The sequence below is a fragment of the Camelina sativa genome, chromosome 14 (genome assembly GCF_030686135.1).
Source record: "Camelina sativa cultivar CO46 ecotype springtype chromosome 14, ASM3068613v1".
Classification (NCBI taxonomy): Eukaryota; Viridiplantae; Streptophyta; class Magnoliopsida; order Brassicales; family Brassicaceae; genus Camelina; species Camelina sativa.
Window position 1 is genome coordinate 33,184,466 of NC_141893.1, and position 24,143 is coordinate 33,208,608.

A 24,143-nucleotide genomic window follows, 5' to 3' on the forward strand; every position below is an offset into this window, starting at 1 on the left:
CAAAAAACGAAGAATCACCCACATGCCACAATTCGTGTTGCAACACCCGATTCCTTAATGAAGGAGAAGGAATATGGAAGAGAAAAGCATTTGATGTCAATTTGTGGATCGTAACTCTTTTATCTTTCCCCCACAAGAAGTTCAAGACACCCCAAATTTTCCCATAAGATAGAGCATTTCCATAAAAAATTCCCATAATGAAGTCTTCGTGAATCTTCGCTCCTCTTTTAAAAACTGAATTAGGAACCTTGACACGAGGACGACCTTCTGAAGATATAGAAACCTCAGCCGAAAAAACGGGAATTTCCCCCAAAGAGGTAAGATTTTTTGCCCAATTGAAACCTGACTCGGCAACACTAGGCAAAGAAACTGGAGGAGACGAGGCCTTAGTAGAGACAAAAGAGAGTCAAAGAAGAAGATTTGTCCTTACCCAAAGAAGAAGCTGAAAAAGCTTTCTTCATTATTCTTTTTTGTTTTTTTTTTTTTTTTCAAAACTAAACCATTGCAGATTTGAAATTATGGTTAAATCAGATTCCTTTTGTCGCTGACCTTATATTGAAAAACAACCGATTTGCTAAGGTGAGGATATATATTCAAATATATTTGGATAGTTGCTTAGTTTTGAGGTTAAGCGAAAATATTTGCAAATTATATATAAGTAATCGCATTTGGTGGTTGAATGTATTAATATTATATTATTTTTATTTAAAAACAATTATAAAGAAAAAAAACAATAAGAGTTTGGAGATAAAAAGTTCCAATAAATATTTTGATGTCGGTTGCGTGATTTCTGCTATGCATGTTTGTTAACCGAAATCCAAACTGGGTGTTACAATTTTGGTGTCACAAATCTTTTTGTTCTTTCATAAAAAAATGGTCAGAAAATGTCGGGTACTACTTATTATCAGGCCCGACGTTACGTAATTATGCATTTTCTTTGTATTTTCTGACCTTAATGTTTCTAAGTTTAACCCAAATCACATGGTCAAATTTTTTTATTGATTGAGCATCAAAGATTTTTCGTAAGACGTCGTCCCACTGTGTTTGTTGTTAATTTCTTGCAAAGATTTGTCATTTAGCAAGTGAACCTACTCAACCGATTTCTTTTCTAGATATTATAGTGACACATGATTTTGATAGATAGAATCTCTATGTAATCAACTTGTCAAGCATATGCAATATAGTCCTCTAGTATGCTATTCATATAGTATATAAAAAATTTATGCACTCTTAAATCCTACTAGTATTTTACGATTACAAATACTATACATTTATTTTTTGGTCATCAGCAAATACTATACATTCTTACTTCACTTAGTTGTCAAATTTATGATGTGTCCATAAAGTTATAATGGTCTTTAGAATTCTTGTGCTGACCACGTAAGAATGTCGGTCCAAAAACATAAAACAATATATCTAAAATGAAATATATTATCACTTCAAACCACCTTATAGTTTTAAATTAAAAAAAAAAACCACCTTATTTATTTTCAAAAGCTCCTCATAATCTCAAAAATAAAATTAGATATATATATATATATATATATTATTAATAAATTACGAAACAACTCCCACGCAACATCCACCACACACAAACCATAAAAGCTAAATGCCAAAACTAAAGAAAACACGATAGATAATCAGTTTTTACTTTTTATTAATTATTGCGTAGTCAAACTAAATATATAGAACGACAAAAATATCCTTAACCTCAATAATGCAACACGTAACAACTATATTCTACCGTAGCATCTCCGTTCTTGAGATTAATCCACTTTGTCCTAGCCTCAACATAGCCTCTAGCAAATCGGAAAAGCCCACTTCCTCCGACGATTGGCATCTCTCTAACCTCCGACATCGCCGTGTTCCGACCAAGGATCGTGATCGTGCTCCCGTTATATTTCCCTGTCTTGAAAGCAAAGTTCATCGCCATCAGAAATCCCAACTCCTTTTGGGCCGCTCCGGCGTAAAACCCTTGAGCCTGTCCCAACACCGTGGAGTTCATCGGAACTTTCGCCGTCAAAGCGTTGTCGATCATAGAGATGGCTCCGAAGTAGGAAGTGTTTGTTACCGGTGGCTGGATCATGATGGAAGTTGGGTTTGGACCGCTTAAGATGTCGTGCCAATAGACTTTGAAATGGGTTAGCTTCTCTTTTCTATGGAGACCGAGAAGTTTCCGGTCCATGGTTCTAGCGAAGTCTTCACCGTCTCCGGCAGAAGAAACGACGACGAGGAGGAGGATTTGGACGGCGAGGAAGAAAATGAGCTTAGCCATGTGTTTTTGTTGTGTGGTTTTGGTTACTATGGATGGTTTGTTTATATAAATGGTGTAGAGAACAAGAAGGTATGTGATTGTATTTATATATGTCGAGTGTTAGACATCTTTCTAGAAAGAAAAAAACAAAGATATCTTTATATTATTTAATCGTGGATTCGTTTGATTTTGTGAATTAGTTAAAGAACATTGACGAGGGAATGGACTAGCTTTTTATATAGTTTATTTACATAATTAAATTCAAAGAAGTGTGATGTGGTTGATGTGTATTCCATGTGTGATGATGCGTGTGAAATACTATCATAATCATTGCGTCATCCAGTCGTATGATTTACGGTGAAGTCATATTCACAAGCTTTTTATAAAAAATCATGCGATTTTTTTTTTTTTTGCACGATTATGTGCATTATTCTTTAAAGTTAAGGCATATTTTCTTACAACTTTGAGAAATTTTTAATCATTATGGCGGACTAGTCACTAGTAAATTAAAATAGTGTTGTATATTTTACTTTTCTTTTAGTCGGTATCATAGGGTTATGGGTTAAGGAGGCTATCATTTTCCGGAGGGTATGTATCACGCATTCACGCTTTTGCTTTATTCGCTTTCAATTTTTGTTTCATTCATTCCATTCTCTATAATTTTTGTATTGTGTAAATACAACGGAAATGTAAGGCCTATTACGAACCCTTTAATACGCAAGAAAGCTAAATGAATATGTCGTAGTTTACCTATCAACCTACCGACTACAGTGTGTGTATGTATGTATTTGTTAATATATACTATATAGTGATCTTGGACTTTTGGGGCGTGGCTTGACTTCATCAGAAAGCAGCCATTGGCACGGCCCCAGTTCTTTCACTTTCCCTCCATTCCGTACGTTCAAACAAAGACTTATTAATAATTTTCGTTTTTGTAAAGTCCATAGTCCATATTTTTGTCACGTTTGTGGAATATGTTAAAGAGAGACACAGTTTCATCTTTAATGTTTCTTTTCGTGAGTGTTACTACTTACTACAGATTAGGAACTTAGTTTGAAGAAAGATTCATTTGTGTTTTTGTAAAATGTACTGTAATTACAATTTCTAGTTTCATTTTTCTTATTTTTGCATAAAGTTTTTTTTTTAACACTTGTAACATTGTACTCAAAAACACATCCTCTATATATAAATTAAATTTTAATTTTTAAGACCCCATATTTAGGGATCACCAATGGAGGAGAAAAAAATAACACAGAATTGATAAAATGCTTAAATTAAATTAATGTTATGTTTAATATTATCTTATAGTTAAGACACATTAAAAGGTTTACCAATTAGATGCTCTTACTAGAGACAATTCTTATTATTATCTGTAAATAATTGGTCCATTCGGCCATTCCCATTGAAGATCTTATTCTTAATTGAACTTTCTTTTTTTGTTTTTAATATGTTTATAAGTTGTCATTTCTGTGATACTTTCTTTTTAGCAACATCAAATATACGTTAGGTATCAAAGTTACACATAATATCTTGCTAATGAACGATGAAAACTATTTTGTATAAGAAATACATGTAGGTTTTAAGAGTATTATACATGATTAATCAAAAAACGTGGCCTAAAGTTCAAGAAAATTCAACTTGCTGGAATTGTTGTGAGTTTAATGTTGACTTATAATATAGTCTAGAAGCATTGACTTTCGAGGTGTATATGTTATAATTTAATTCAAAAATATCGAAAACATTTCACACTATAGGCTACATAGTTGGCTAACAACTGTAGGTGTGTATGTATACAAAAACATATTATTCGACTTGTTCTTCGACATTCTTATATATACGAAATATTTGTTGTTTCTCTTTTAGTTAAGATCTTAGCTAGACTTAAGAGTTTAGGTCCTTGAAAAATGTCATATGATCGTTTTTTAACATGTTAAGTGATAACTTAAACCCTAATTAAGAAGAAACAAATCACTAAAATTGTCACAGTCTCATAATTTTGTTGAATTTTTTGTAATACAAATTTTAAATTTGGTGTGTTAAATAAAAAGCATATTAAAATTTTAGAATAACACAAACCAGTTATATTGCAAAATGGTTGTATGATGGTATAAGTTTGAATTGATATTATTTAAAAGTTAAAATATTAATAATTTGATATTTTACTATAGATTAAATTTTTATTTTATTATTTTTAATAATACAAATATAAAATATGTCGAATAAAATTGATTTTATTAAATTTGTTTGTATTTTTGGAAAAATAATTATGTTAAATCAAGCAACTTCAATGTCTCTCGAGTCTCTATTTAAATTACGTTGTTGGGCTTTTATTTTATTTATATTCACGTAATGTAGGCCCAAAAGCCTTTTTAATACCTCAGCGACGTCGTTTAGGGAGTTTTGTCTCTGTTAGATAAAAAAAAAGCAAAAACAAAACAAAATCAGTCGACTAGAGAGAAAGCTCAGAAGATTCTCCGGCGACACCTCCTCCGCCTCTGGACGTCCGTATAACTCAATTCAGCGATTCTCTATCAACGAGACATATATATTGCTTAAAGTTGTAGACTTTTAGAGTTTCTGCCTGAACCAGCTCGAGTTTTAGGGGTTTTTTTTTTTTTTGGTTTACTTTTGGAGTGTTATGGAGAATCAGGAATCGGACGAGCCGATGCAGAAGAAGCCTCATCTTATGGACTCCGTTTCTCCGACTTCCATGGCCCGTAATTCCTCACCTTCTCATCCCATCGCTAAAAGTGTAAGCTTTTTTTTTGCGACTGAGACTTCTCGTTGAGCCCGTTCATTGAATACTTCGATAGGGTTTCTCTATATTGAAATTGATTTCAAAGCTGGTGTGCAATTGTGTTGTGTGTATAGTTGCAGTGTCAGAATGATGCCAATAAGGATTATTTAAGACATTAAAAGTGAGTTTCTTTGGTGCATGTTGTCTTCAGGTTGATGCCACCGTTCTACAGCTTCAGAATCAGAAACTGGTTCAGCAATTAGACCTTCAGAAGAAAAACCTCTACGATGTTGAAACCAAGATCCAAGAGTTGCAAATCAACCAAACATCTTATGACGATGAACTTATCTCAGTTAACCGGCTTTGGAATCAGGTCAGCAATTACTTGGTTTTCAGGTGGTCGCGTTCCTCTTTGTATTTGTAGAATACCTAGTTGCATCGTTTGATGTTTAACTCAGAGGGTATGTGGTTTTATTTTGTGCCTTTTTTGACGATTTAGTTGGTGGATGATCTGATATTGCTTGGAGTTCGTGCCGGGGCTAATCATGAGGCTCTAAACTACTTGGACATTGTAGATAAAAAGCGAGGTGTTTATAAGAGTTCTCTCCCTTCTTTAAAGTATAGGAGTTGCTTACATTTGCTTAACAATTAAGATATCTGTCTCCATGTAATCTAGGTTCAGTTCCGCCATGCCCTGCTGATGAAACGTTTCTGTGTACACTTCTGCAAGTAGATTCCTTAGATACTAGAAATAGTGATGAGGTAGTAAGGAAGGTTGAAGAAGCTCTTGCTTTGCGTCACTCCTCTACTATGGAGTTGATGGGACTCTTTGAAAACACCATTGCTACACAGAGGGCGAAAGCTGAAAGCATATCACAAAATATACATGCTGTGAATTCGGCAGAAGGTTGGTTGGTGTTCCAATTGTCGATTTCATTTTTTTGTTTTTAGTGGCTACAGACAATTCACATACTTCTTTTTTTTTCAGATGCCACCATCCAGTTGTCTAACATTAATGATTTGATGAAAGAGGAGGCCAAAAACTTGCGTGAGATAATTGATGCTTTGCATGTGAGGCACAAAGAACATACCGAGCAAATTCAGACATACATAAGCAGCCATTCAACAGATCAATCCGAGCTTAAACACCTCAAAGGTTATATATTTCATGATTCTAGACAACATGAGAAATCAGCTGTTTGTTTCTATAAGCATAGCACCTTTTCCATTTTGAACGTTGGAACCGGGATGTAAGAATTTATGTTAATTGGCATGTTAACATCTCATAATTGCTCTTTGACTATTGGGTATCTTTGGTTATTAAAGGTCAATTGGAAGAAATCAAGGCTGAGCTTGAAGAAAATAGAAGAAAATTGATAAATCTGAAAATGCAGAAGGATGCTGCATGTGAAGGTTATGTAACATCACCAGCAATAGCTAATGGAAGTCTTTCTCCTGAGAAGCCAGTAGATAAGAAAAAGTTGCGTGAATTGAAGGACTCAATTGATGAAATAAAGGTATATACATCATTGATATTGGATAGAGTGGTTCATGTTTGTGTTTTCTTCCCACGTTTAAGCTTATAATTTTTTTTGAATAATTAATCTAGATAATGGCAGAAGGTCGTCTGTCTGAGCTTCAAGCCGCACAAGAGTATAACCTTTCCCTGTCAAGACAATGTCAAGATATTGAGGTATATCTATAGAATTTAGGGAAAAGGAATTTTCTAAGAGTATAGTTGTAGTTAACAATGATATGTTTTGCTTACTGGATGTAGAATGAGCTAAAGGATGACCAGTATATATACTCGTCTAGACTGTATAGTTTGATCAAAGATCAACTTCATCACTGGAATGCTGAACTGGACCGGTATAAAATTCTGACTGAGGCTATTCAGGTCAGCATCTTATTCAATTTGCCGGTGTTTCTATCCCTATTAAGTGGGTGAATATTTTGTCCATCTTTGTCTAACCTCTGCTTCAGGCTGAAAGATCATTTGTAATGAGACGGGAGAAGGAACTAAATCTAAGGGCAGAATCCCTTGAGGCGGCTAACCATAAGACTACCACTGTTGGTTCTAGAATTGAAGTGCTGGAACAGAAGTTGCAGAGTTGTATAGTTGAAAAGAACGGATTAGAGCTTGAAACGGAAGAAGCTATTCAAGATTCTGGTAATTTTCAATCCATTTCAGTACTCATTGTCTATGTAATGCTTTACTTTCCTTCTCTGTAAGATATTTTTTCCATGTTTCAGAGCGGCAAGATATTAAAAGTGAGTTTATTACAATGGCATCAACCTTATCTAAGGAGATGGAAATGATGGAAACACAGCTAAAACGGTGGAAAGACACTGCACATGATGCTCTTTACCTGCGTGAACAAGCTCAGTCGCTGAGAGTTTCGTTAAGTAACAAGGTTTGAACGCAACCACAGCTTATTATATTCGGTATAATATTTCTCTGTTTTTCCTGCCATCGACTTTGTATAATTTGTTTGTTTTGTGGACTATTTGGTCACTGCATGAATTACTTGTAGGGAGCAGGCTACTCAATTAATAATGTGGCACATGCTGTTCTTTTCTAGAATTAGAATGCTAATAAGATGAGGAGAAGTGAAAAGATTTTGTTGAGTTTCAGCTATTATATTGACTGTTTTGTGCGTTATTGTCAATGCAAAGGCTTTGACTAATAGACAACTTTATATGCAACATTAACCGGTATAACATCGAAATAAAAATAGAATCTCTTTCCCTTGTATATGAAAATGCTTTGGTTCAACTATTTTTTTCCTTTGTATTGAACTGCTCCCTGAAATATTGATTTTCTCTTGTTAACAAAGGCAGACGAACAGAAGGGTATAGAGGATAAATGTGCCGAACAGATGGCCGAAATTAAATCTCTCAAGGCTCTAGTAAGTTTTCTTTATGTCCTTTAACCCATCTACTCCAATTTTTCTTTTTGGTAATTACCATGTTCTTTTGCTCTATTTACATGCCTCTCTCCAACCGTATCTTAGGCACTTGACTCATCCGCTTGCGTAGTTATCTTTTCTCTGTTAGGAATTCATGGATAAACTCCAGAAAGATTAGCAGTAAGAGTCTGAATGTCAATTGTAACGTTGCAGATTGAGAAACTTCTGAAAGAAAAATGGGAGCTACAAAATCTTGCAAGCATCTGTACACGTGAGTGTAATGATGAAAGGTATGTAACCATTTGACTGTACATGAGCTCTCCAATTTTTGCTGAAAACATGAGATTTGTGCTTTCCACTTTCAGAGGATTGGCAGAAATCAAGGAATCACAACGGAAAGCCCAAGCTCAGGCTGAAGAGCTGAAAAACGTTTTAGAGGAACACTTTCTTGAATTGAGAGTGAAAGCGGCTCATGAGACGGAAACTGCTTGCCAAGAAAGGCTTGCTACCGCGAAGGCTGAAATTGCTGAATTGAGGACTCAATTAGATATTTCTGAGAGGTATACTCTCTTTTCTTACCACATCCAAGTTCATTCATCTTATACTTTTCACCGTTTTGGGGGGCATTAATCAGTATTATTTGCAGGGAGGTTTTGGAACTTAAGGAGGGTATTAAAGTTAAAGAGCAGGAGGCAGAGGCATGCATTGCTGAAATGGAGGTATCTTGCATTCATGCTTCTGCCCGTTCTTTCTCATTTTGATTATGGAGTGTATTAAAATCTAAAAAATGTGTATGTGTCTCATCAATACTTTGTTTCTATAGACTATCGGTCAAGCCTATGAAGACATGCAGACACAGAACCAAAATTTGTTGCAGCAGGTGGCTGAGCGGGATGATTATAATATCAAGGTAAGTTCTAGTGTTAATATGACATTTTGATGTTGAGATATGGGGTTTTTACTCTTTTTTTCAATTCTTACCTTTAATTTAAATTCTATCTAGCCTTTGAACACATCAGTTGTAGATTATTTGTTTGATCTATGATGCCAGCTTGTTTCCGAGAGTGTCAAGACAAAGCATGCTTACAACACTCACTTATCTGAGAAGCAAGCAATGGAAAAGCAGCTACAACAAGTTAATGCATCAGTAGAGACTCTAAAAGAAAGGATTACACATAATGAGGAACAGGTTAGAAGCTTTCTCTTATGTAATTGTTGTACCTCTCTAAAACTGCTCTCATCAGTGACATTTACTAATACTCTTATGTTCCCAGATGAAAGGCTGTTTTTCTGAGGCTTATAAATTGATTCAAGAAGATCGTCACCTCGCTATCAGCCTCGAAACCACCAAATGGGAAGTAGCTGATGCTGACAAGGAATTCAGATGGCTCAAGTCGGCTGTTTCTTCATCCGAGAAGGAATATGAACAGATCAGTAGGAGGACAAACGACATCAAACTGGAATTGGATGATGAAAGGTGGACCTGAAAACAGATTTTCTTGTTTGAACGCAGTTACTACATTATGACAGATTGATATAATTTCTATCTGCTGAACAGGAGGGAGAAGAAGAAGCTTGAGGAAGAGCTAATGGAGTTGAACAAGGAGCTTGAAGAGTTGGGTTCTGAGAGTGTAGAAGCTGCAATAGTGAGACTCCAGGAAGAAGTGAAGAATTGCAAAAACATCCTCAAATGTGGCGTTTGTTTTGATCGGCCTAAAGAGGTAACAATTCTCATAATCCTATATCTCACCGTAAAACAGACATTATGATTTGATAATCCTTTCTCATCACTGTCATAATAATCATCAATAGTCAAATATTGCATCATAAGAAAATCGTTTTCAACGCATATCAACAACTGTTGTTTTGTTTTGAAACACTATTGCAGGTGGTAATTGTGAAATGTTATCATCTCTTCTGCCAGCAATGCATCCAACGTAGCTTAGAGATCCGACACCGGAAATGTCCAGGTTGTGGTACTGCCTTTGGCCAGAGCGACGTCCGGCTTGTCAAAATGTAACTCGGACCAAAGATAACTGGTGTTGGTACATAACACACTTAATCAAGGTCCACACAATCTCATCTTCCTTCCCACCCTTGAATAACATTGTAAGATTGTTAGTTACAACACCAGTTATCTATCTGGTTTTTTCCAGCTAAGAGGGTGAACGAGAAATTAGGTGGTATCTTTATGGAGAAAGTGTAGGTTTTAGGTATGTGACAGTCGCGTTTGTGTTACCTCCATTTATGCCTTCGTTTTATGACATGGGGACCAACAAAGACATCATATCACAAATGAATCGGAGATAGTTAGTTTTGTATTTTCAAAAAATCTAAAGAATTATATATGTATTCCTAAAAAGAACTGAGCAAGAGCCGGGTGAGTATAGAGAAACTTTTCTATAATTAGGATTAGTAAAGTGATGTTTTGGGAGCTATCTATCTATTGTTAGGTAGGGATAATGTCTTGTAGAAAGATACCTAAGTAACTGGTTACATTTAAGGCTTTAAATGCACATGAAGATGTTCTAATTTCTTATCTACGATAATCAATTAATCATTGTAGCTAGTGTCCTTTTGATAAGAAATGTTGATATGACTACGTTATTGTTTCTAGTTTAGTACTGTGAGAAAGGCTCAATTTTTCAATCTACGAAAATATCAGTGAAAAGTGAAATTGCACTTCACGTTTTTTTTAAAACATTTTAACACATTGATTGAACGAGTAAAAATGTTGGGTGTGTTACATACCCAGTAACTTTTGGGGTAACGCGTAGATATTACTGAAATTAGCTTTATATGTTACAGACTTGTACTTGGGGTGAGGAATCTGATGAGAACAAAACAAAGAAGTTACATTAATTTTTGTTTCGTTACTAGTATGACCACCCATACGTGTCTGAATTTTGTCAAGCCTCGAAAATTACGTACATTTACATCATAGAAATGACAAACAAACAAAGTGAAACTAATTAATAAACGGGCAGAGACAAAACTTCGTAACAGCCATTAATATTACTCCTTTCGTTTCAATTTCAAAATATACGATGTTTTAACTAAATCACGCAAATTAAAAATCTTTACTTTTAACAAGTTCAACCAATCAGAAACAATATTGCATAATATAAAATACTAAACTAATCTAAAAGTTGCATAGAAACTTGAAAACATCCTATATTATAAAACAAAAAATTTCTCTAAAACATCTTATATTTTGAAACGGAAGGAGTATATATTTTAAAATTTAGAAAGAAATAGCCATTAATACTATATGTATTATGATCCTGGTTTTATATTAAAAAGACTAGATTAAGAGCACGGGTAGAAATTCATTTTATTTATATTGTAATTTTTATATAAAATATAATTTATGTGGTTGTTTTTAAAAGTTTTTTTAGATAAAATATTATACAATAAAATCATATGCTAAATATGATGACTTGAAAAGACACTTATTTTGTAAGTTTTATATTGTTAATGATTCTAGATAAGTATTCGTGCTATAACACTGGTTAAATTTTATTTTATACAAAATTTTAAATATTTTCTATTTTAAATAAAATTTTAATATGTTGTATTAGTTTATGTACGTGAAGTTATTTCAACAATATATATTCTACCTCATGACTTGAATGTCATTATAAGACATAATTTTGTGAATTTGGTTTTTAAAAGGCGAGTTATTATATTATGAGTAATCTAATATATTGTTATACTTTTTGTTTTAATATACTTGGTTTTTTGAAATTCTTTCATATTATAGTTACATATTATTAACATTGCTATAATAAACCAATTTAGAGTGTTTATAGTTTCTAACTTTAATATATAGTTTCAATATTTTAAAAATAAATTATTTAAAGTTTATTATATTATATAAAATTATAAAATTCAACAAAAAAATATGAAATTGAATTTAAATATTCAAATTTTGACCCGTTACTCAGTAAAATTTTTAATTCAATATATATTATTTTTAAAGAATAATATTAACTAAACTTGAATATTTTATAGATTGAATCATTTATATTTGTTTTTAAAAATTCAACTTATGGTATATCCGGAAAAAAATTATTTTTTAATTATAATAAATAATATGATAATTTATTTGTTTCACAAAATAGACTCATATATAAAAATGAGAGGTACAATATAATAATAATTAACAAATTAATATGTTAAGTTAGATATGAAAAGATTTTATTTGATGAATAATTTAATAAAAAAAATTAATATGATATCAAATGATTTTTTAGAATATTCTCTTTAAGATTTTTTGAAAAAATTAATCTAGACTATACAAATAATATAAAACTTAATTTGTAACCTATTTGTAACTAACTTATTAAAATTATATAGTTTACAAAACAATATTGTGTACTTTCGTTTTATTATATAGGGGATATGTAATATTCAATTTGAATAATCTAATTGGTAGTTGATTTAGATACATAAAAATACGCATACGAGTTTCAAATATCAGGTCATAAAAACATTACAAGTTTATATTAATTTTGGATGATCGTAGGGCATGTTTGGATCAACATTCAAAGAGACGTGTACACCCAGCTGTGTCTCGTATATTGAGCGGTGAAGTAAAGTTAGGTTCGTTGAACATCCTAATAAATTTCTCCAATCAGTAGATGAAAGATTAATTATAGTTAGTCTTTCTTTCTCAAATGTACCATTTACGTATGAACCCAAAATAGTGATCTAAATCAACCAAGTTTTCAAGCTCTTTTTATCTCATCTTTATATAGGGAAACAGGTACCTATCGCTTTCATCGATTCTTATGTTAGACACTACTGTAGGAAAGTTACCAATTGGCCAAAGTAGAAACTGAGCTAGGATTTTAGATCCAAAAAAGTGTAGCTTTAGTTCAGTTAGTAAAAAACTAATATTCGTCCAACTTCTTACAAAATCCACATGCAAGAATATCGCCAAGCTTGGAAAAAAAAGTTATTACTATTTAAGTTTTTTTAGATTTATCAAGCCATATATATTAATCAATGACTGATCCAAAACGGGTTAAAAAATTATAGGCTGAGTTTCCGCAACTTCTAGATATACAATCATAATACTAGTAAGCCAGCTAGAAAAGGATAATAATTCGAGATGGCTTGAATTAAAAAAACATGACAATCACATGCATGCAAGATTGCAGAGTCCAAGGGCTCGTCCACCACTATTTCCTCTCAGAAATTTTAGGCTTATCATTATTTTAGCCAATCAACCTTTAAACATTACTATACTAGACTTACTAGTATTATGATTGTATATGGTTTATAAATGGTGTAATATGATTGAAATTACGTCAAGAAAATATTGGGGTTTTTTTTTTTGAATAATTGATAATAGAAATGTTCCGATGTGACTGACAGACACCACCTTCAATCTCTATCCAAATTGCTTATGATCCAAAGTCATTGTGTCATAAATTGTAGATTTGGTATTTTGAGAAGTATCAATTTATTAAATTATAATGCTTGTAATATCCATATGTTAGTATAAGACATTTTGATTTAGTAGTTGGTCCTTTTTATTTTATTTTTAAGTATATCATCACCAGATCTAAAGATTTTAATGCCGTCGTCATATTATCGTATATGTATTGAACCACATGTATGTACTGTGGATTGACAACTCCAGTAACTCACAATGTTTCATAAAATCTAATTAAGCTATGGCCGGTGAAACTACTTGCCAAAGAACCCACGATATGGACAAACAATTTTATTTTAGTTTTTCATTATCTCACCAGTAAATTGGCTTATTCCTTTGAAAGTTATATAAGCCATCATTATTAACACTCATATACAAATCATCAGTTCATTACACATTCAAATGATATTATCTTGAGTACATAACTATAAATGTTAAACGTAATAAATGATCCCATCCATATCATCCAACCAATACGTCGACACTCTCAGAGCCATATATATAAACATACACACGATCATAAAAAGAGACTGAGAACACGTTTCTATCTATATTGCATTATCGACACAAACCTATATAGAAATCTAAAGAGAGAACACAACGCATCGAACCATGGAGTACTCGATAAGAGCCCTAATCACAACCATCGTGACAACCTCCATGTTGCTAGGGTTTGGAAGCTCAGATCTGGCTCAGGACAGAGACGAGTGTATGAACCAACTCGTAGCACTATCCACGTGTCTTCCGTACGTTGGAGGAGACGCCAAGGCTCCAACGAAAGATTGTTGTGCAGGGTTTGGCCAAGTTATAACGAATAGTGAGAAGTGTGTTTGCATATTGGTCAAAGACAAAGATGATCCTCAACTTGGTCTCAAATTTAACGCAAGCCTAGCCGCTCATCTTCCCACCGCTTGCCATATAACGGCTCCTAACATCACTGAGTGTATTTGTAAGTTTTTTTTATTTTCTATCTCTCTCTTCATGTCTCTCATTAATTGTTGAAGTTTATTTAATATATATAAAGTTTGGAGCTTGTTTTTATTAGTATGTCTGAGTACAGGTATTGTGGATGTTCATGTTCGAGTTCTTCTTTTTCTTTTTCGAGCTTTTTTAGTATAATTTTGGAGATCACATACGATCAAATATTATGAAGAATTCTTCGTTTTAGTTGTTATAATACCATATGGAAGTGACAGAAGTTCAAAATATATAGCATGAAGTATTCTTATTTTTGAAGTTTTGGTCATTATGCAATATATATGATTTTTTTAATATAGTTTTTACCTCCTCTTTAAAAAAACTGTAATTCTGGATATCACATACATACTATACTATCCATCGTACGTTCTACCGTTTTTGATATAGATCATAAATATGAAGTATTATTCATTTCAATTATGAAACCGTTTTGAAACGAAAATTACAGAAGTTTTTGCAACAACAAAAATAATATTCATTTAAAAAAAAAACTAACTACGATTTCCTAACAATCAGTAATAAATTAAGTTAGCTAACATTTTTGCCTTTTAATTATGGGAAAGCGATTCTGCATTTACCTCGAAACTCAACGTTGGCTAAAGAGTTTGAGAGCTTGGGAAGGATTGAAGAAAATTTCAACACCACATCTCCATCGCATAAAGGTAATTAAACTTAATTTATACTCCTTGATCATATTCATTCAATTCTATTAAATAATTTTCATAGATAACTAGACCGATGATTAGTTACTAACTATTAAATTTACTGGTGCTATAACTTAAATAGATGGGACAGGAGGAGGAAAAGCTGAATCAGCGAAGAGTAATGGATGGAGGAAGAAGAGTTGGTTGGATGTTGAGCTTTTAATATTTGCTCTTTTCACTCTCATCTTCTTCTTTTGATTATCTCTTCTTCACTCACCTTCTTTTATTTAATGTTCCCTTCGCTTTATTTTATATTAATGAGACACATGCTGCATGTGTATGTATACACATCTCTATATATGCATGTAAATGTAGTTTTTATATCCAATTAAGCGTAGTACATTTTAGTACGTTGTTTATCATCAGATCTTGTACGCTAGTGTTTTATGGATTGCCGACTTGATATGTTTTTTTTTTCTAATGTTGTGTTTCTTATATTTTATAGAATGATGAAAGAAATAATATTTACGTTTGTCGTATTTAATTAGTTTGAGCGTTTAACACATGTTATGTGTATTTAAAATACATTATCCTACACTACAACAAATATGTACATTGTTAGCATGAGAGAAACGCTATAATATGTAATTCATAGCTCTTTTACAAACGCTATGTTAGGCCACTGTTATTGTAGGTACCTCACATATGATAGCACAGAATTCGTATGCTATGATATAGTATTATACCATAGCAGTACAGAAATGCTATATTATCCCGCTTTTCAAATTTTTAAAGATAATGTTATAAGTCATTTTACACGCTATGTTAAGAGTTTTTACCGTAATTATATCATAGCACTAATCGAATGCTATAATATATTTTATTGGATCACAAAATTCATGCTGTTTTATTTATTATTATAATTTTTTTTTCAAAATTTATTTAAATATATTTATATTTTTACATTTCATAAAATAATCAACATACATAACATAAATTACATTAACCAAAATAAGTCTTACATAACAAAGTGTCACCAAGTCTAAAACAAAATAAAATTAACATTAAAAAGAATAGAAACACTATTTGACATGTACATGTAACCCATCCAAGCCTTTCTTACTTGTAGCAAAGGCTCTCTTTTAGCTGCTCACTTAGCGTTTCTAGAAACAGTCCAATGAACAGCTACTAGTTCACTTTGAATATATGAAAAAGACATGTTAGTTATCCTCTCCATATGTATCTGCTCATATGAAACAAAAGAATCGTGAGAAGCCACAATATGCCATTAACCCTATAAGCAAATAGCAATCACATAGAGATAAATAAACCATAAATTGTAAGTGTTACCTATACATGAGCGGAAACCTACAAAACTTATTATTTAACGTTACAACATGTTCAAATAGACAACTAACAGATATGGGCAATGTGGGAACCTATACCAAGACATAAACACAAAAACATAATGAAACGGATAAAACAAGCAGAGCAATAAGATATATTCCAAACCTTCATATGACTACCAAAACTTCCAATAAGATATTCCAACTCACATTATGAACTTGATGTACTCTGGTCGCTGCCAATATTGAAGATAGTTCAAGTATTCAATAAATGCTTCATCTTCAAAATACTGATTCTGTGCCAGGTCTACAAAACAGCATAACCCAAAGGATAAGGGCAAACACTTAAAAAAGCACAAAGACTAAACCCTAGAACAAATCCTCATAAACTATAGAAGGGAAAAGAAGAAGAGAAACTAACAGTGGATGTAAGTAGGATTGGCGAGACATTGAATGAATTCAAGTTCCAGTAAGAACTGTTGCCTTCCACCGTCGGGATCCTTGTAAGTTTTCTTTGGCCTGTAGATATGTGAATTAAACAACTAAAGAGTAGATTGAAACATATGAAAGAGTACAGAAGAGGAAGAAGATGAACCCACGGGGATGGAATCTCTGATGTATCATCATCAATCTCCTCGGGAGAAACAGTGAACCTAAATCAACCAAAAACAAGAATCGAATTTTGGATTTCTCAAGCGGAATCAGAAAAAGCTTCACACACCCACATTAGATCGACTGAGAGAACAGACAGAGAGGAGGACTATTTATGGTGGTTCTGATTTCTGAATTTAAGTTTGGGTTATCCACCAAAGTACTAAACCGGTTCTGATTAAAATTGAAAATACAAACCTTATTTTCTTGCGCATCGTTGCTTTGCTAAGATCATAAGGCTTCTTTTGCTAAAATTGTGCCTCCACCAAGACCTAAAACTGTGCCTCCACCAAAGGCTTGTTCCACTTATCCGCTCATACTTTCCATCTCCATTGACCTAAATAAGAACAAGTTTAAGTAAGTAAAATCGCTGATGTAGTTGCAAACAAAAACCATAGTTATATAATCCAGATTCTCTGTATGTCCTCGAGAAACAATCTACAATACCTCTGTACACAAAACTATTGCTGAAGCGACTTAGACTCATCACCTAAATCCTGCAAGCGTTGTGCACTAAAACAAGAAAAAATTAACAAGCTTATGTCATGAGAGAAATATGCATATCATATAGGTCATCCAATACCATAGATACCATTCAATATGACCTCTCCAGAAAAGCATATAATAAAGAGAAATGTTGAACAATCAAAAGCTTAACCCATCTATTGATTTACAAGCAATCAAAATACTAAAACTTTGAAACCGAATCTGAACCATATCCATCGCAAAGAGAGTAAATCAGTCTCGAGATCTAATCATTCATCTAAACACAAAAAGGTACAAATCACAGAGAAGAACAAGAAAAAACATACAAATACGAACCTGGAGCTTAAGTAGTTGAAAGAAAGTTGAAAAAGTGGATGACTTTGTTGTTAAGGTAGCTTGAAATCTCGCAAACTCGGATTTGGATGGAGAAAGATAATAAGAGAAGGAAGCAAATAAAAATTGAGGTAGAGGGAGACATAACAATTCGTGTTAATCACTTTTTTGCCGAGATATGACATCGGAATGGACGCGAAATGAGGCCACCGACGAGCTTCACGGTGGAGTCTATGGTGGACTCAAAAAGACCTAGATTTCAATTTGGCGAAGAAAAATTTTCTGATGTTTTGTTCGTCTCGTCGTACAGAGAAGGGATAAGGTTTTATTTTTGCTGTAAACGTGGCATTTAAATTTTTTGGTTCTGTTGACAAAAAAAAAAATTGGATCTGAAACGCGCTTAAACGAAAATTTTCATCTAAGTAATAGCGGAATAAACGATTTTAGGTTCTCGCTTAACGAATTTTTATCTTAGCGTTTATCTAGTGCTATTATATAGTAATTAAAAAAAAAGTCTATTTTTCATAGCAGTTAGAGAAAATGAGCTATAATCTACTGCTATCAATGTGGACTTTTCTTGTAGTGCTATAGACGTAAAAAGTTACAGCCAGCCAGTCAAGATCCACAGCATATCAAAGATATAAATAACATAAAAAGTTTTATATTACAATACATAAATAATTAACGTGGAAAAACAGAAATTGTAAACAATTTCGATGAGAGAGTGGAAGTAAGCAAACTTTTTGATCGGAAGTCTTACAAAATATTTACTGGATAATTGTTCACACTAATTAGATCAAATTAAAAATATATATTTCTTGATAAGGTTTGGAGTACCCTTCAACGACCGGAAGCGGCAGCTGCGCCGGTAGAGGAGAAAAGAATTGTATTTTAGACACTGCAACCAACTGTGTGACTCCAGATTAAAATATAACTAATGTTTGAACAACATATATTGTTGAAGAAAAGTAGTTCTTTTTATCTCTTTTGAAGTCAAACTACAATGCTAAAACATGATTCAAGAGTCACCATCTTAACAAAAATGATTTAGACTATTATACTAAAAAAATAAAACTTAGCTAATAAACTACGTTTGTATAACCGATTCTACTAACAGTAACATTCTTTGTTGAAAGGCTAAAAAGCACAAAAACCTTAACAAAAACCATGTAAGAGAAAATGTATGAAACCACAATCTCACACAAATCAAGAACAATCGAAATTAAAAACCATTTACATTGTAGTGATGAAATATAGTAGTATATACTATTTTCCTTCTAATCATCGTTAGTGATCTCTGCAATACAACAGGTTCACACATTTCTAAAACAAAACAAAACAAAAAAAAAAGAAAATGGATTGGTTTGGACTTATTCGTTTATATGTATCGAAAAGAACACTTTACCAACCCACCCACCCACACACACATATCTTGCAAATTTTTAATCTTAAATCAAACAGCATAGCTATTCAAGAATATCCTTATAAATAATAAAAAAAATATCATTCTAAAAAAAAAATCAGTTCGTAATAACTACTACTTCGCAACTTAATCATTTACCATAATAATCTTCAAATTAATGGTGATTGTTGAGCTTATTCTTTTTATGTATTGAAATGAACACTTGACCAACCACACACATCTTGCAAACTTTTGATCATAAAATCAAACAATATATATATGGCTATTCAAGAGTATATAGCTATTCAATCGTTAAATAACAATTCGCAACTTACTCATTAACCATAATCATTTTCAAAAGTGATGGTGATTTTAGCAAATTCACTCAAGTAGAGAGTAGTATTTACAAAATAAATTTCTTCAAAAAAGAAAGTTAGGTAGTATGAATATGGATCTCTCTAGTTGGACCAACAATGATATAAATTATAATATCCACAAACAGGCCCAAATATAATAAAGCGTGTTACACGCCGGAACCAAAATACGAATATCACGAACATGTTACCTCTCATACACGTGGCAAGTCAAACTACAATAAGGAATCTTACAAACTTTGTGAATTCCCAATTTTACCCTCAACATTTCTGTTATATATATAAGCCTCCTTAAAACCTCAGTGTCATTCAACTCATTCATTAACCAACAATGGCTTCTACTTCATCTTCTTCGCTCGCACTCTGCTTCTGTCTCTTCCTCTCTCTCTTGTCTCTCTCCACCTCTTCCCTAGATTTCGATCTTCCATCTCTCCGCGGCGATGACATCCACGATCTTCTCCAACGCTTCGGGTTCCCGAAAGGTCTTCTTCCGGATAATGTCAAGTCGTACACTGTCTCCGAAGACGACGGCGCTTTCAGCGTTGACCTGACTTCTCCTTGCTACGTCGAGTTCGGCGATCAACTCGTTTATTTCGGCAAGAAAATCGCCGGGAAATTCAGTTACGGAATTGCTAAAAACCTCAATGGAATCCAAGCTAAAGAGGGTTTCCTTTGGTTACCTGTTACCGCCATGACATCTGATCAAACCGCCTCCACGGTTGTGTTCTCCGTCGGATTCTTGACCAAGTCCTTACCTGCTTCCTTGTTCGAAGATGTTCCTTCTTGCTCAAGCAAACTCTATTTACAAGATGCTTGATTGCGCCACTCCAATGTCTGAACTCGAAGTTGTGATTCCAATGTCCCAAGTTGTGATTCCAATGTCTGAATTTGTGATTCCAGTGTCTGTATTCTCAAAATATTTGCTTTGTTCCGAGTGGATGTTTTGAACTAATAAAGATTATGTTATAACTATTTGACCAAAGAGACGAAAGATTTAAGATTTACAGAGATCACAGAAAACAAAATGTCAACAAAACGCTATAACAATTTGCCAAAAACAATTAAAAGTGATTCCTATAAATAAATACTAACACAGATGACAGATTTAACAGCAGAAGAAATGGTGAACAAATGTAACCCACCTCACTGTCTTGGCTCTCTCTCTCTCTCTCTTGGTCTCTCATATGATCTTGTTAAGACCGGACATGAGTTCTTGTCAAGAAGAAGACGATTCTCATTGGTACTCTTGAGCCAGATTTTGCTTCTTCCTCCTCTCCTTGGAAGGTCAAAAGGTGGGTTGGTTTCTTCTGAACAATTTGACTCCATTGTTTGACTTTCAGGTTTCATTTGTCAAGCTTGAAGCACTTGGCAATGCACAATATGGCTCTTCAAAGCTCTCCCAGCGATACTCGACCATATATTACTGAGAATGTTCTTGGACTGTCCTTTTACGGCTATGTTTTCCCACAGTCGAGGGTCGTTCTTGTCAGGATTCGAGACATCAACCAGACTCATGCTCATGTTGTTCCGGATTATACAAAGCTTATTGTTTAGAGGAACAAGAGCAGCAGCTTCAAGCGACTTTGAGTTTCCCAAATGAACTTTACTGTCCATGAATTTGTTCCACGAATCCGCGGTTTCATCATACACCCTGAGTTTGCATCCGTCCCTACAATCCAATCCGTAAAGGCGACCGTTTAGAGAAGTACACGGATTTCTCCAACCAGAAACCATCCCATCACTAACCGGGCTCCAAGAGTTAACTTCTGGGTCATAAGCTTCACTCATGACGAGTTGGTGAGACCCAAGACCCTTGAGAAACCACTTTTTATCATAGACCACACCGATAAGAGGCACCATTGCTGTGCTCATATCAGCAATAAAACTCCACCTGTTCTTGTTTGGATCATAAACCTCAGCTGAGCGGAGTGTCCTTTGAATCCCTTCACACTCCCCACCAGCTACATACAAACAGTTGTTGATGACACAACAACCAAAGAAATGCCGCTTCCTAAGCATATCAGGTGCCCTGTGCCACTTGTTGGTCCTTGCATTGTAGAAAATAACCCTTCTCATTGACCCTCTCAGAGGATCTTTACCTCCAAACAAATAAAGATGACAACCGCTCAAAACAGCGCAACCAAACCCAACAGCCTCTGAATATTCTCTGGGAACAGGTGGAAGCGGCTGCCAAATCTGAGAGCTTGGATCAAAAGTATTCCATGAGATCTTCCCGTCACGGTCTCTCTTAAAAACATAAACCCATTCTTCAGACATCCCAAGTAGCTTCCTCTGAGAGTAAAAAAAGTTGCCAGAAGCAAGCCTGTACCATCTCTTACAGACTAGCCTGAGTTTTCTATGCTCAGCACGAGGGACACGGATGAGACAAGCGACAGCAAGATCGTCAGGGAGGCCAGGGAGAAGCGGAGGTTGAATCCTAGCCCTCTCCCTCTTAGAATTCTTACGCCTATGAGCATTGGGATTGATATCAGGCTGAATACAAAGCTTTGATCCAGGAACAAACTTTCTTGCTTCTACAACTGTTTTAAGACCAGAATCTACTCTACAATAGCAAGATACAGAATCCACCTGCAAAGATATTCCCAATCTCACAAGTCAGAAACAACAACCAAAAAAAAAAAAAAGTAACATTTAGGGCAGAAAATAATAGTCAGAAACAGGAGTGAAAAAGAAAAAAAAAACTACCAAATTAGGAATAGGGTTTCTGAAAAAGGAAACAAAATTGAAGTAATTTTCAAGGCATAATCATATCAAAAGTCTAAACATTTTTCCCAGAAAATTTAAAAAGGCTTTATCTTTACGAAACCTAAACTTAAATGGAAATTGAGAGAAACGAAGAAAGGAACTAACCAATGGAGCTTGGAGACGAAAACCCCTAGACCCATTTGGGGATTGTCGTTGAGAAGATAGATCCATCTTCAAAAACCGAAGCTCATATATATATAAGACAAAAACAAAACAAAACAAGAAACAGATCGAGAATTCTGAAAACTTGTGTAAGCCGATCTCTCAAGAAGAAACTGATGAGAACCCAGAAACCAAATGGTTCAATCTCACTGTAATCGGAGGGGGGAAGATTAGAGGGAAAAACGTGAACCACCTTCCACTTCGCTCTCTGAACACAGAAAAATGTGACTGGTTGGTTTGTTTCTCTTTCTCTTTCTCTGTTTCTTTAACTCAAGAAGTAAAAGTTTATGTATTAATACTAGTAGGTGTATTAATCTAGTGTGTATTTTATTTTTATTTTTGGTAATTACAGAATCTAGAGTTTTTATTGAATGAAATGATTAATATTATATTATTATCGACCTTGAAATTAATGGAGCCAGTAATAAATAGTCAAAAAGTGTGTAATATTTGTATACGCTTTTTTTTTAGTCAACCATTTGTAAGATTTTTTTTTTTTTTTTGTAACACACTTATTACATAAACTAATAGTAAGATATATTTCTATCAGTATATTTATCAATATATGCATTTTAAATTAAATTATATTTAATCATATATTTAAGGGGGAAACTTAAAGATTGTGAATGGAATGATAATTTACCGGTGGAAAGAAACATTTGATTATCATGTCAATGGGCTAACTTTTTGTTGAAAAGTGGTGAAACAAAAGTTTAAGATTTGGTATTTGAAAGATTTGGTATAAAAGATCATTCATTCATTCAGTCATTCTAGCACATAATTAGTAGTATTATGGAATTTGGTTTTATGTTATGATTCTTTTCAAACTTTTTATTGGATGAAAGTCATATTAATCGTCAAACTTAGACGTGTTACTGTTGTACTTATTAAAATGGCGGAATCTGTCAGGGTATTTAAATAAATATAATTCATTTGTTAGGACAACAAATTTTTAGGCTAATTGATGCCTTACGAATGGTATGTTTTGGACTATATAGTATCCACCGTTTTATTTAATTAATTAAATTTAAAATCAAAATACATTAAATTATACGTCAATTTTTCAACCACTTCATCAAAAAGATTTAAAAGAAGGGGACGATATTTGTCGTATGGAACGGGACACGGCATATTTAGAATACGTATATCAAAATTTTCAAATATTAGATGTAGAATACTTACAAAACGATGTGTGTCTATCCATTATAATAATTGAGGAGTACAAGGATATTTATCAAAATGTTCTCATTTCTCTCGAGAATGCAACAAAGAGAGAGAACAAAAAAAAGAGAGCCAAACATAAGTTAAGCATCAAAGTTTTATGTATTCAACTAGGATAGTTTGTGATATAGAGAAAATATTATCCTAAAATATCATTAAACTAAGTTTTTATTTTGAAAATACTATCATTAGGTCTTTCTTCCAAAAATATCATTACAAACTTTTAAATCCAAAAAATAACACAAATCTAAAATTATGATTTTTTAAGAGTTAATATTTTCAAAATTTGGATTATTGTTTAGTATTCTGGGTCTAAGCTTTAAATTTTAGGATTTAGGATTTAGTTTTGCAAATTTAAAGTTTAGTTTTAGTTTTGGGGTATTTTAGTAGTATTTTTCTTTTCTGTAAAGACCTAGTGATGGTATATTTTTAGAAAG

The 24,143-nt window shown here is 33.4% G+C and overlaps 6 protein-coding genes across 11 annotated transcripts; 3 read left to right on the plus strand and 3 right to left on the minus strand.

The window, feature by feature from the left end:
* Positions 1 to 1,633: 1,633 nt before the first annotated feature.
* LOC104742962 (dirigent protein 20) lies at positions 1,634 to 2,515 on the minus strand. The gene has a single exon (XM_010464061.3). It carries the CDS (start codon positions 2,273 to 2,275, stop codon positions 1,712 to 1,714), a length of 564 nt encoding a protein of 187 aa, XP_010462363.1. The 5' UTR covers positions 2,276 to 2,515; the 3' UTR covers positions 1,634 to 1,711.
* Positions 2,516 to 4,592: 2,077 nt separating this feature from the next.
* LOC104742964 (E3 ubiquitin-protein ligase BRE1-like 2) lies at positions 4,593 to 10,262 on the plus strand. 5 transcript variants are annotated; one of them, XM_010464063.2, is made up of 19 exons: positions 4,593 to 5,006; positions 5,203 to 5,364; positions 5,491 to 5,578; positions 5,668 to 5,898; positions 5,980 to 6,147; positions 6,318 to 6,508; positions 6,601 to 6,684; positions 6,769 to 6,888; positions 6,975 to 7,161; positions 7,245 to 7,405; positions 7,829 to 7,900; positions 8,114 to 8,190; positions 8,266 to 8,460; positions 8,547 to 8,619; positions 8,724 to 8,810; positions 8,952 to 9,089; positions 9,175 to 9,377; positions 9,459 to 9,621; positions 9,789 to 10,262. In XM_010464063.2, the coding sequence occupies exons 1-19, from the start codon at positions 4,893 to 4,895 to the stop codon at positions 9,918 to 9,920; spliced, it is 2,646 nt and encodes an 881-aa protein (XP_010462365.2). In that variant the 5' UTR covers positions 4,593 to 4,892; the 3' UTR covers positions 9,921 to 10,262. The 5 variants fall into 5 exon arrangements, 2 of the variants coding, with proteins under 2 accessions (XP_010462365.2, XP_087340121.1); XR_015579850.1 differs by having other exon boundaries at positions 4,648 to 5,006; positions 7,245 to 7,436; XR_015579851.1 differs by having other exon boundaries at positions 4,648 to 5,006; positions 7,245 to 7,436; positions 7,833 to 7,900.
* Positions 10,263 to 13,722: 3,460 nt separating this feature from the next.
* On the plus strand, positions 13,723 to 15,504 carry LOC104742965 (non-specific lipid transfer protein GPI-anchored 6). Its single transcript, XM_010464068.3, has 3 exons — positions 13,723 to 14,292; positions 14,885 to 14,983; positions 15,108 to 15,504. Exons 1-3 carry the CDS (start codon positions 13,956 to 13,958, stop codon positions 15,221 to 15,223), a joined length of 552 nt encoding a protein of 183 aa, XP_010462370.1. The 5' UTR covers positions 13,723 to 13,955; the 3' UTR covers positions 15,224 to 15,504.
* A 426-nt stretch (positions 15,505 to 15,930) lies between these two features.
* Positions 15,931 to 18,357, minus strand: LOC104733035 (mediator of RNA polymerase II transcription subunit 31-like). Of its 2 annotated transcripts, XM_087484009.1 has the most exons (6): positions 17,410 to 18,357; positions 17,161 to 17,299; positions 16,911 to 16,964; positions 16,733 to 16,830; positions 16,522 to 16,618; positions 15,931 to 16,208 (listed from the first exon to the last, which is right to left on the minus strand). In XM_087484009.1, the coding sequence occupies exons 2-6, from the start codon at positions 17,175 to 17,177 to the stop codon at positions 16,190 to 16,192; spliced, it is 285 nt and encodes a 94-aa protein (XP_087340135.1). In that variant the 5' UTR covers positions 17,178 to 17,299; positions 17,410 to 18,357; the 3' UTR covers positions 15,931 to 16,189. The 2 variants fall into 2 exon arrangements, 1 of the variants encoding a protein (XP_087340135.1); XR_015579855.1 differs by having other exon boundaries at positions 15,931 to 16,618; positions 16,911 to 17,299; positions 17,410 to 17,475; positions 17,785 to 18,357.
* A 1,507-nt stretch (positions 18,358 to 19,864) lies between these two features.
* LOC104742966 (F-box/kelch-repeat protein At1g55270) lies at positions 19,865 to 22,884 on the minus strand. The gene is made up of 2 exons (XM_010464069.3): positions 22,429 to 22,884; positions 19,865 to 22,146 (listed from the first exon to the last, which is right to left on the minus strand). Exons 1-2 carry the CDS (start codon positions 22,492 to 22,494, stop codon positions 20,908 to 20,910), a joined length of 1,305 nt encoding a protein of 434 aa, XP_010462371.1. The 5' UTR covers positions 22,495 to 22,884; the 3' UTR covers positions 19,865 to 20,907.
* On the plus strand, positions 19,889 to 20,529 carry LOC104742967 (uncharacterized). The gene has a single exon (XM_010464070.3). The coding sequence runs from the start codon at positions 19,889 to 19,891 to the stop codon at positions 20,372 to 20,374; it is 486 nt and encodes a 161-aa protein (XP_010462372.1). The 3' UTR covers positions 20,375 to 20,529.
* Positions 22,885 to 24,143: the final 1,259 nt, after the last annotated feature.

Bases quoted from the DNA above. Each gene is read 5' to 3' on its own strand.
- LOC104742962 (XM_010464061.3), bottom strand. From the start codon at position 2,275: ATGGCTAAGCTCATTTTCTTCCTCGCCGTCCAAATCCTCCTCCTCGTC.
- LOC104742964 (XM_010464063.2), top strand. From the start codon at position 4,893: ATGGAGAATCAGGAATCGGACGAGCCGATGCAGAAGAAGCCTCATCTT. The intron at 5,007-5,202 runs GTAAGCTTTTTT...TGTTGTCTTCAG, and splicing joins CTCATCCCATCGCTAAAAGT to GTTGATGCCACCGTTCTACA. The intron at 5,365-5,490 runs GTCAGCAATTAC...TTGACGATTTAG, and splicing joins TTAACCGGCTTTGGAATCAG to TTGGTGGATGATCTGATATT.
- LOC104742965 (XM_010464068.3), top strand. From the start codon at position 13,956: ATGGAGTACTCGATAAGAGCCCTAATCACAACCATCGTGACAACCTCC. The intron at 14,293-14,884 runs GTAAGTTTTTTT...ATTATGGGAAAG, and splicing joins TAACATCACTGAGTGTATTT to CGATTCTGCATTTACCTCGA. The intron at 14,984-15,107 runs GTAATTAAACTT...TAACTTAAATAG, and splicing joins CACATCTCCATCGCATAAAG to ATGGGACAGGAGGAGGAAAA.
- LOC104733035 (XM_087484009.1), bottom strand. The intron at 16,831-16,910 runs GTGGGTTCATCT...ACATATCTACAG, and splicing joins ACATCAGAGATTCCATCCCC to GCCAAAGAAAACTTACAAGG. The intron at 16,619-16,732 runs GTTAGTTTCTCT...GCTGTTTTGTAG, and splicing joins CAATCCTACTTACATCCACT to ACCTGGCACAGAATCAGTAT.
- LOC104742967 (XM_010464070.3), top strand. From the start codon at position 19,889: ATGGCTTCTACTTCATCTTCTTCGCTCGCACTCTGCTTCTGTCTCTTC.
- LOC104742966 (XM_010464069.3), bottom strand. From the start codon at position 22,494: ATGGATCTATCTTCTCAACGACAATCCCCAAATGGGTCTAGGGGTTTT. The intron at 22,147-22,428 runs GTTAGTTCCTTT...ATATCTTTGCAG, and splicing joins TTCGTCTCCAAGCTCCATTG to GTGGATTCTGTATCTTGCTA.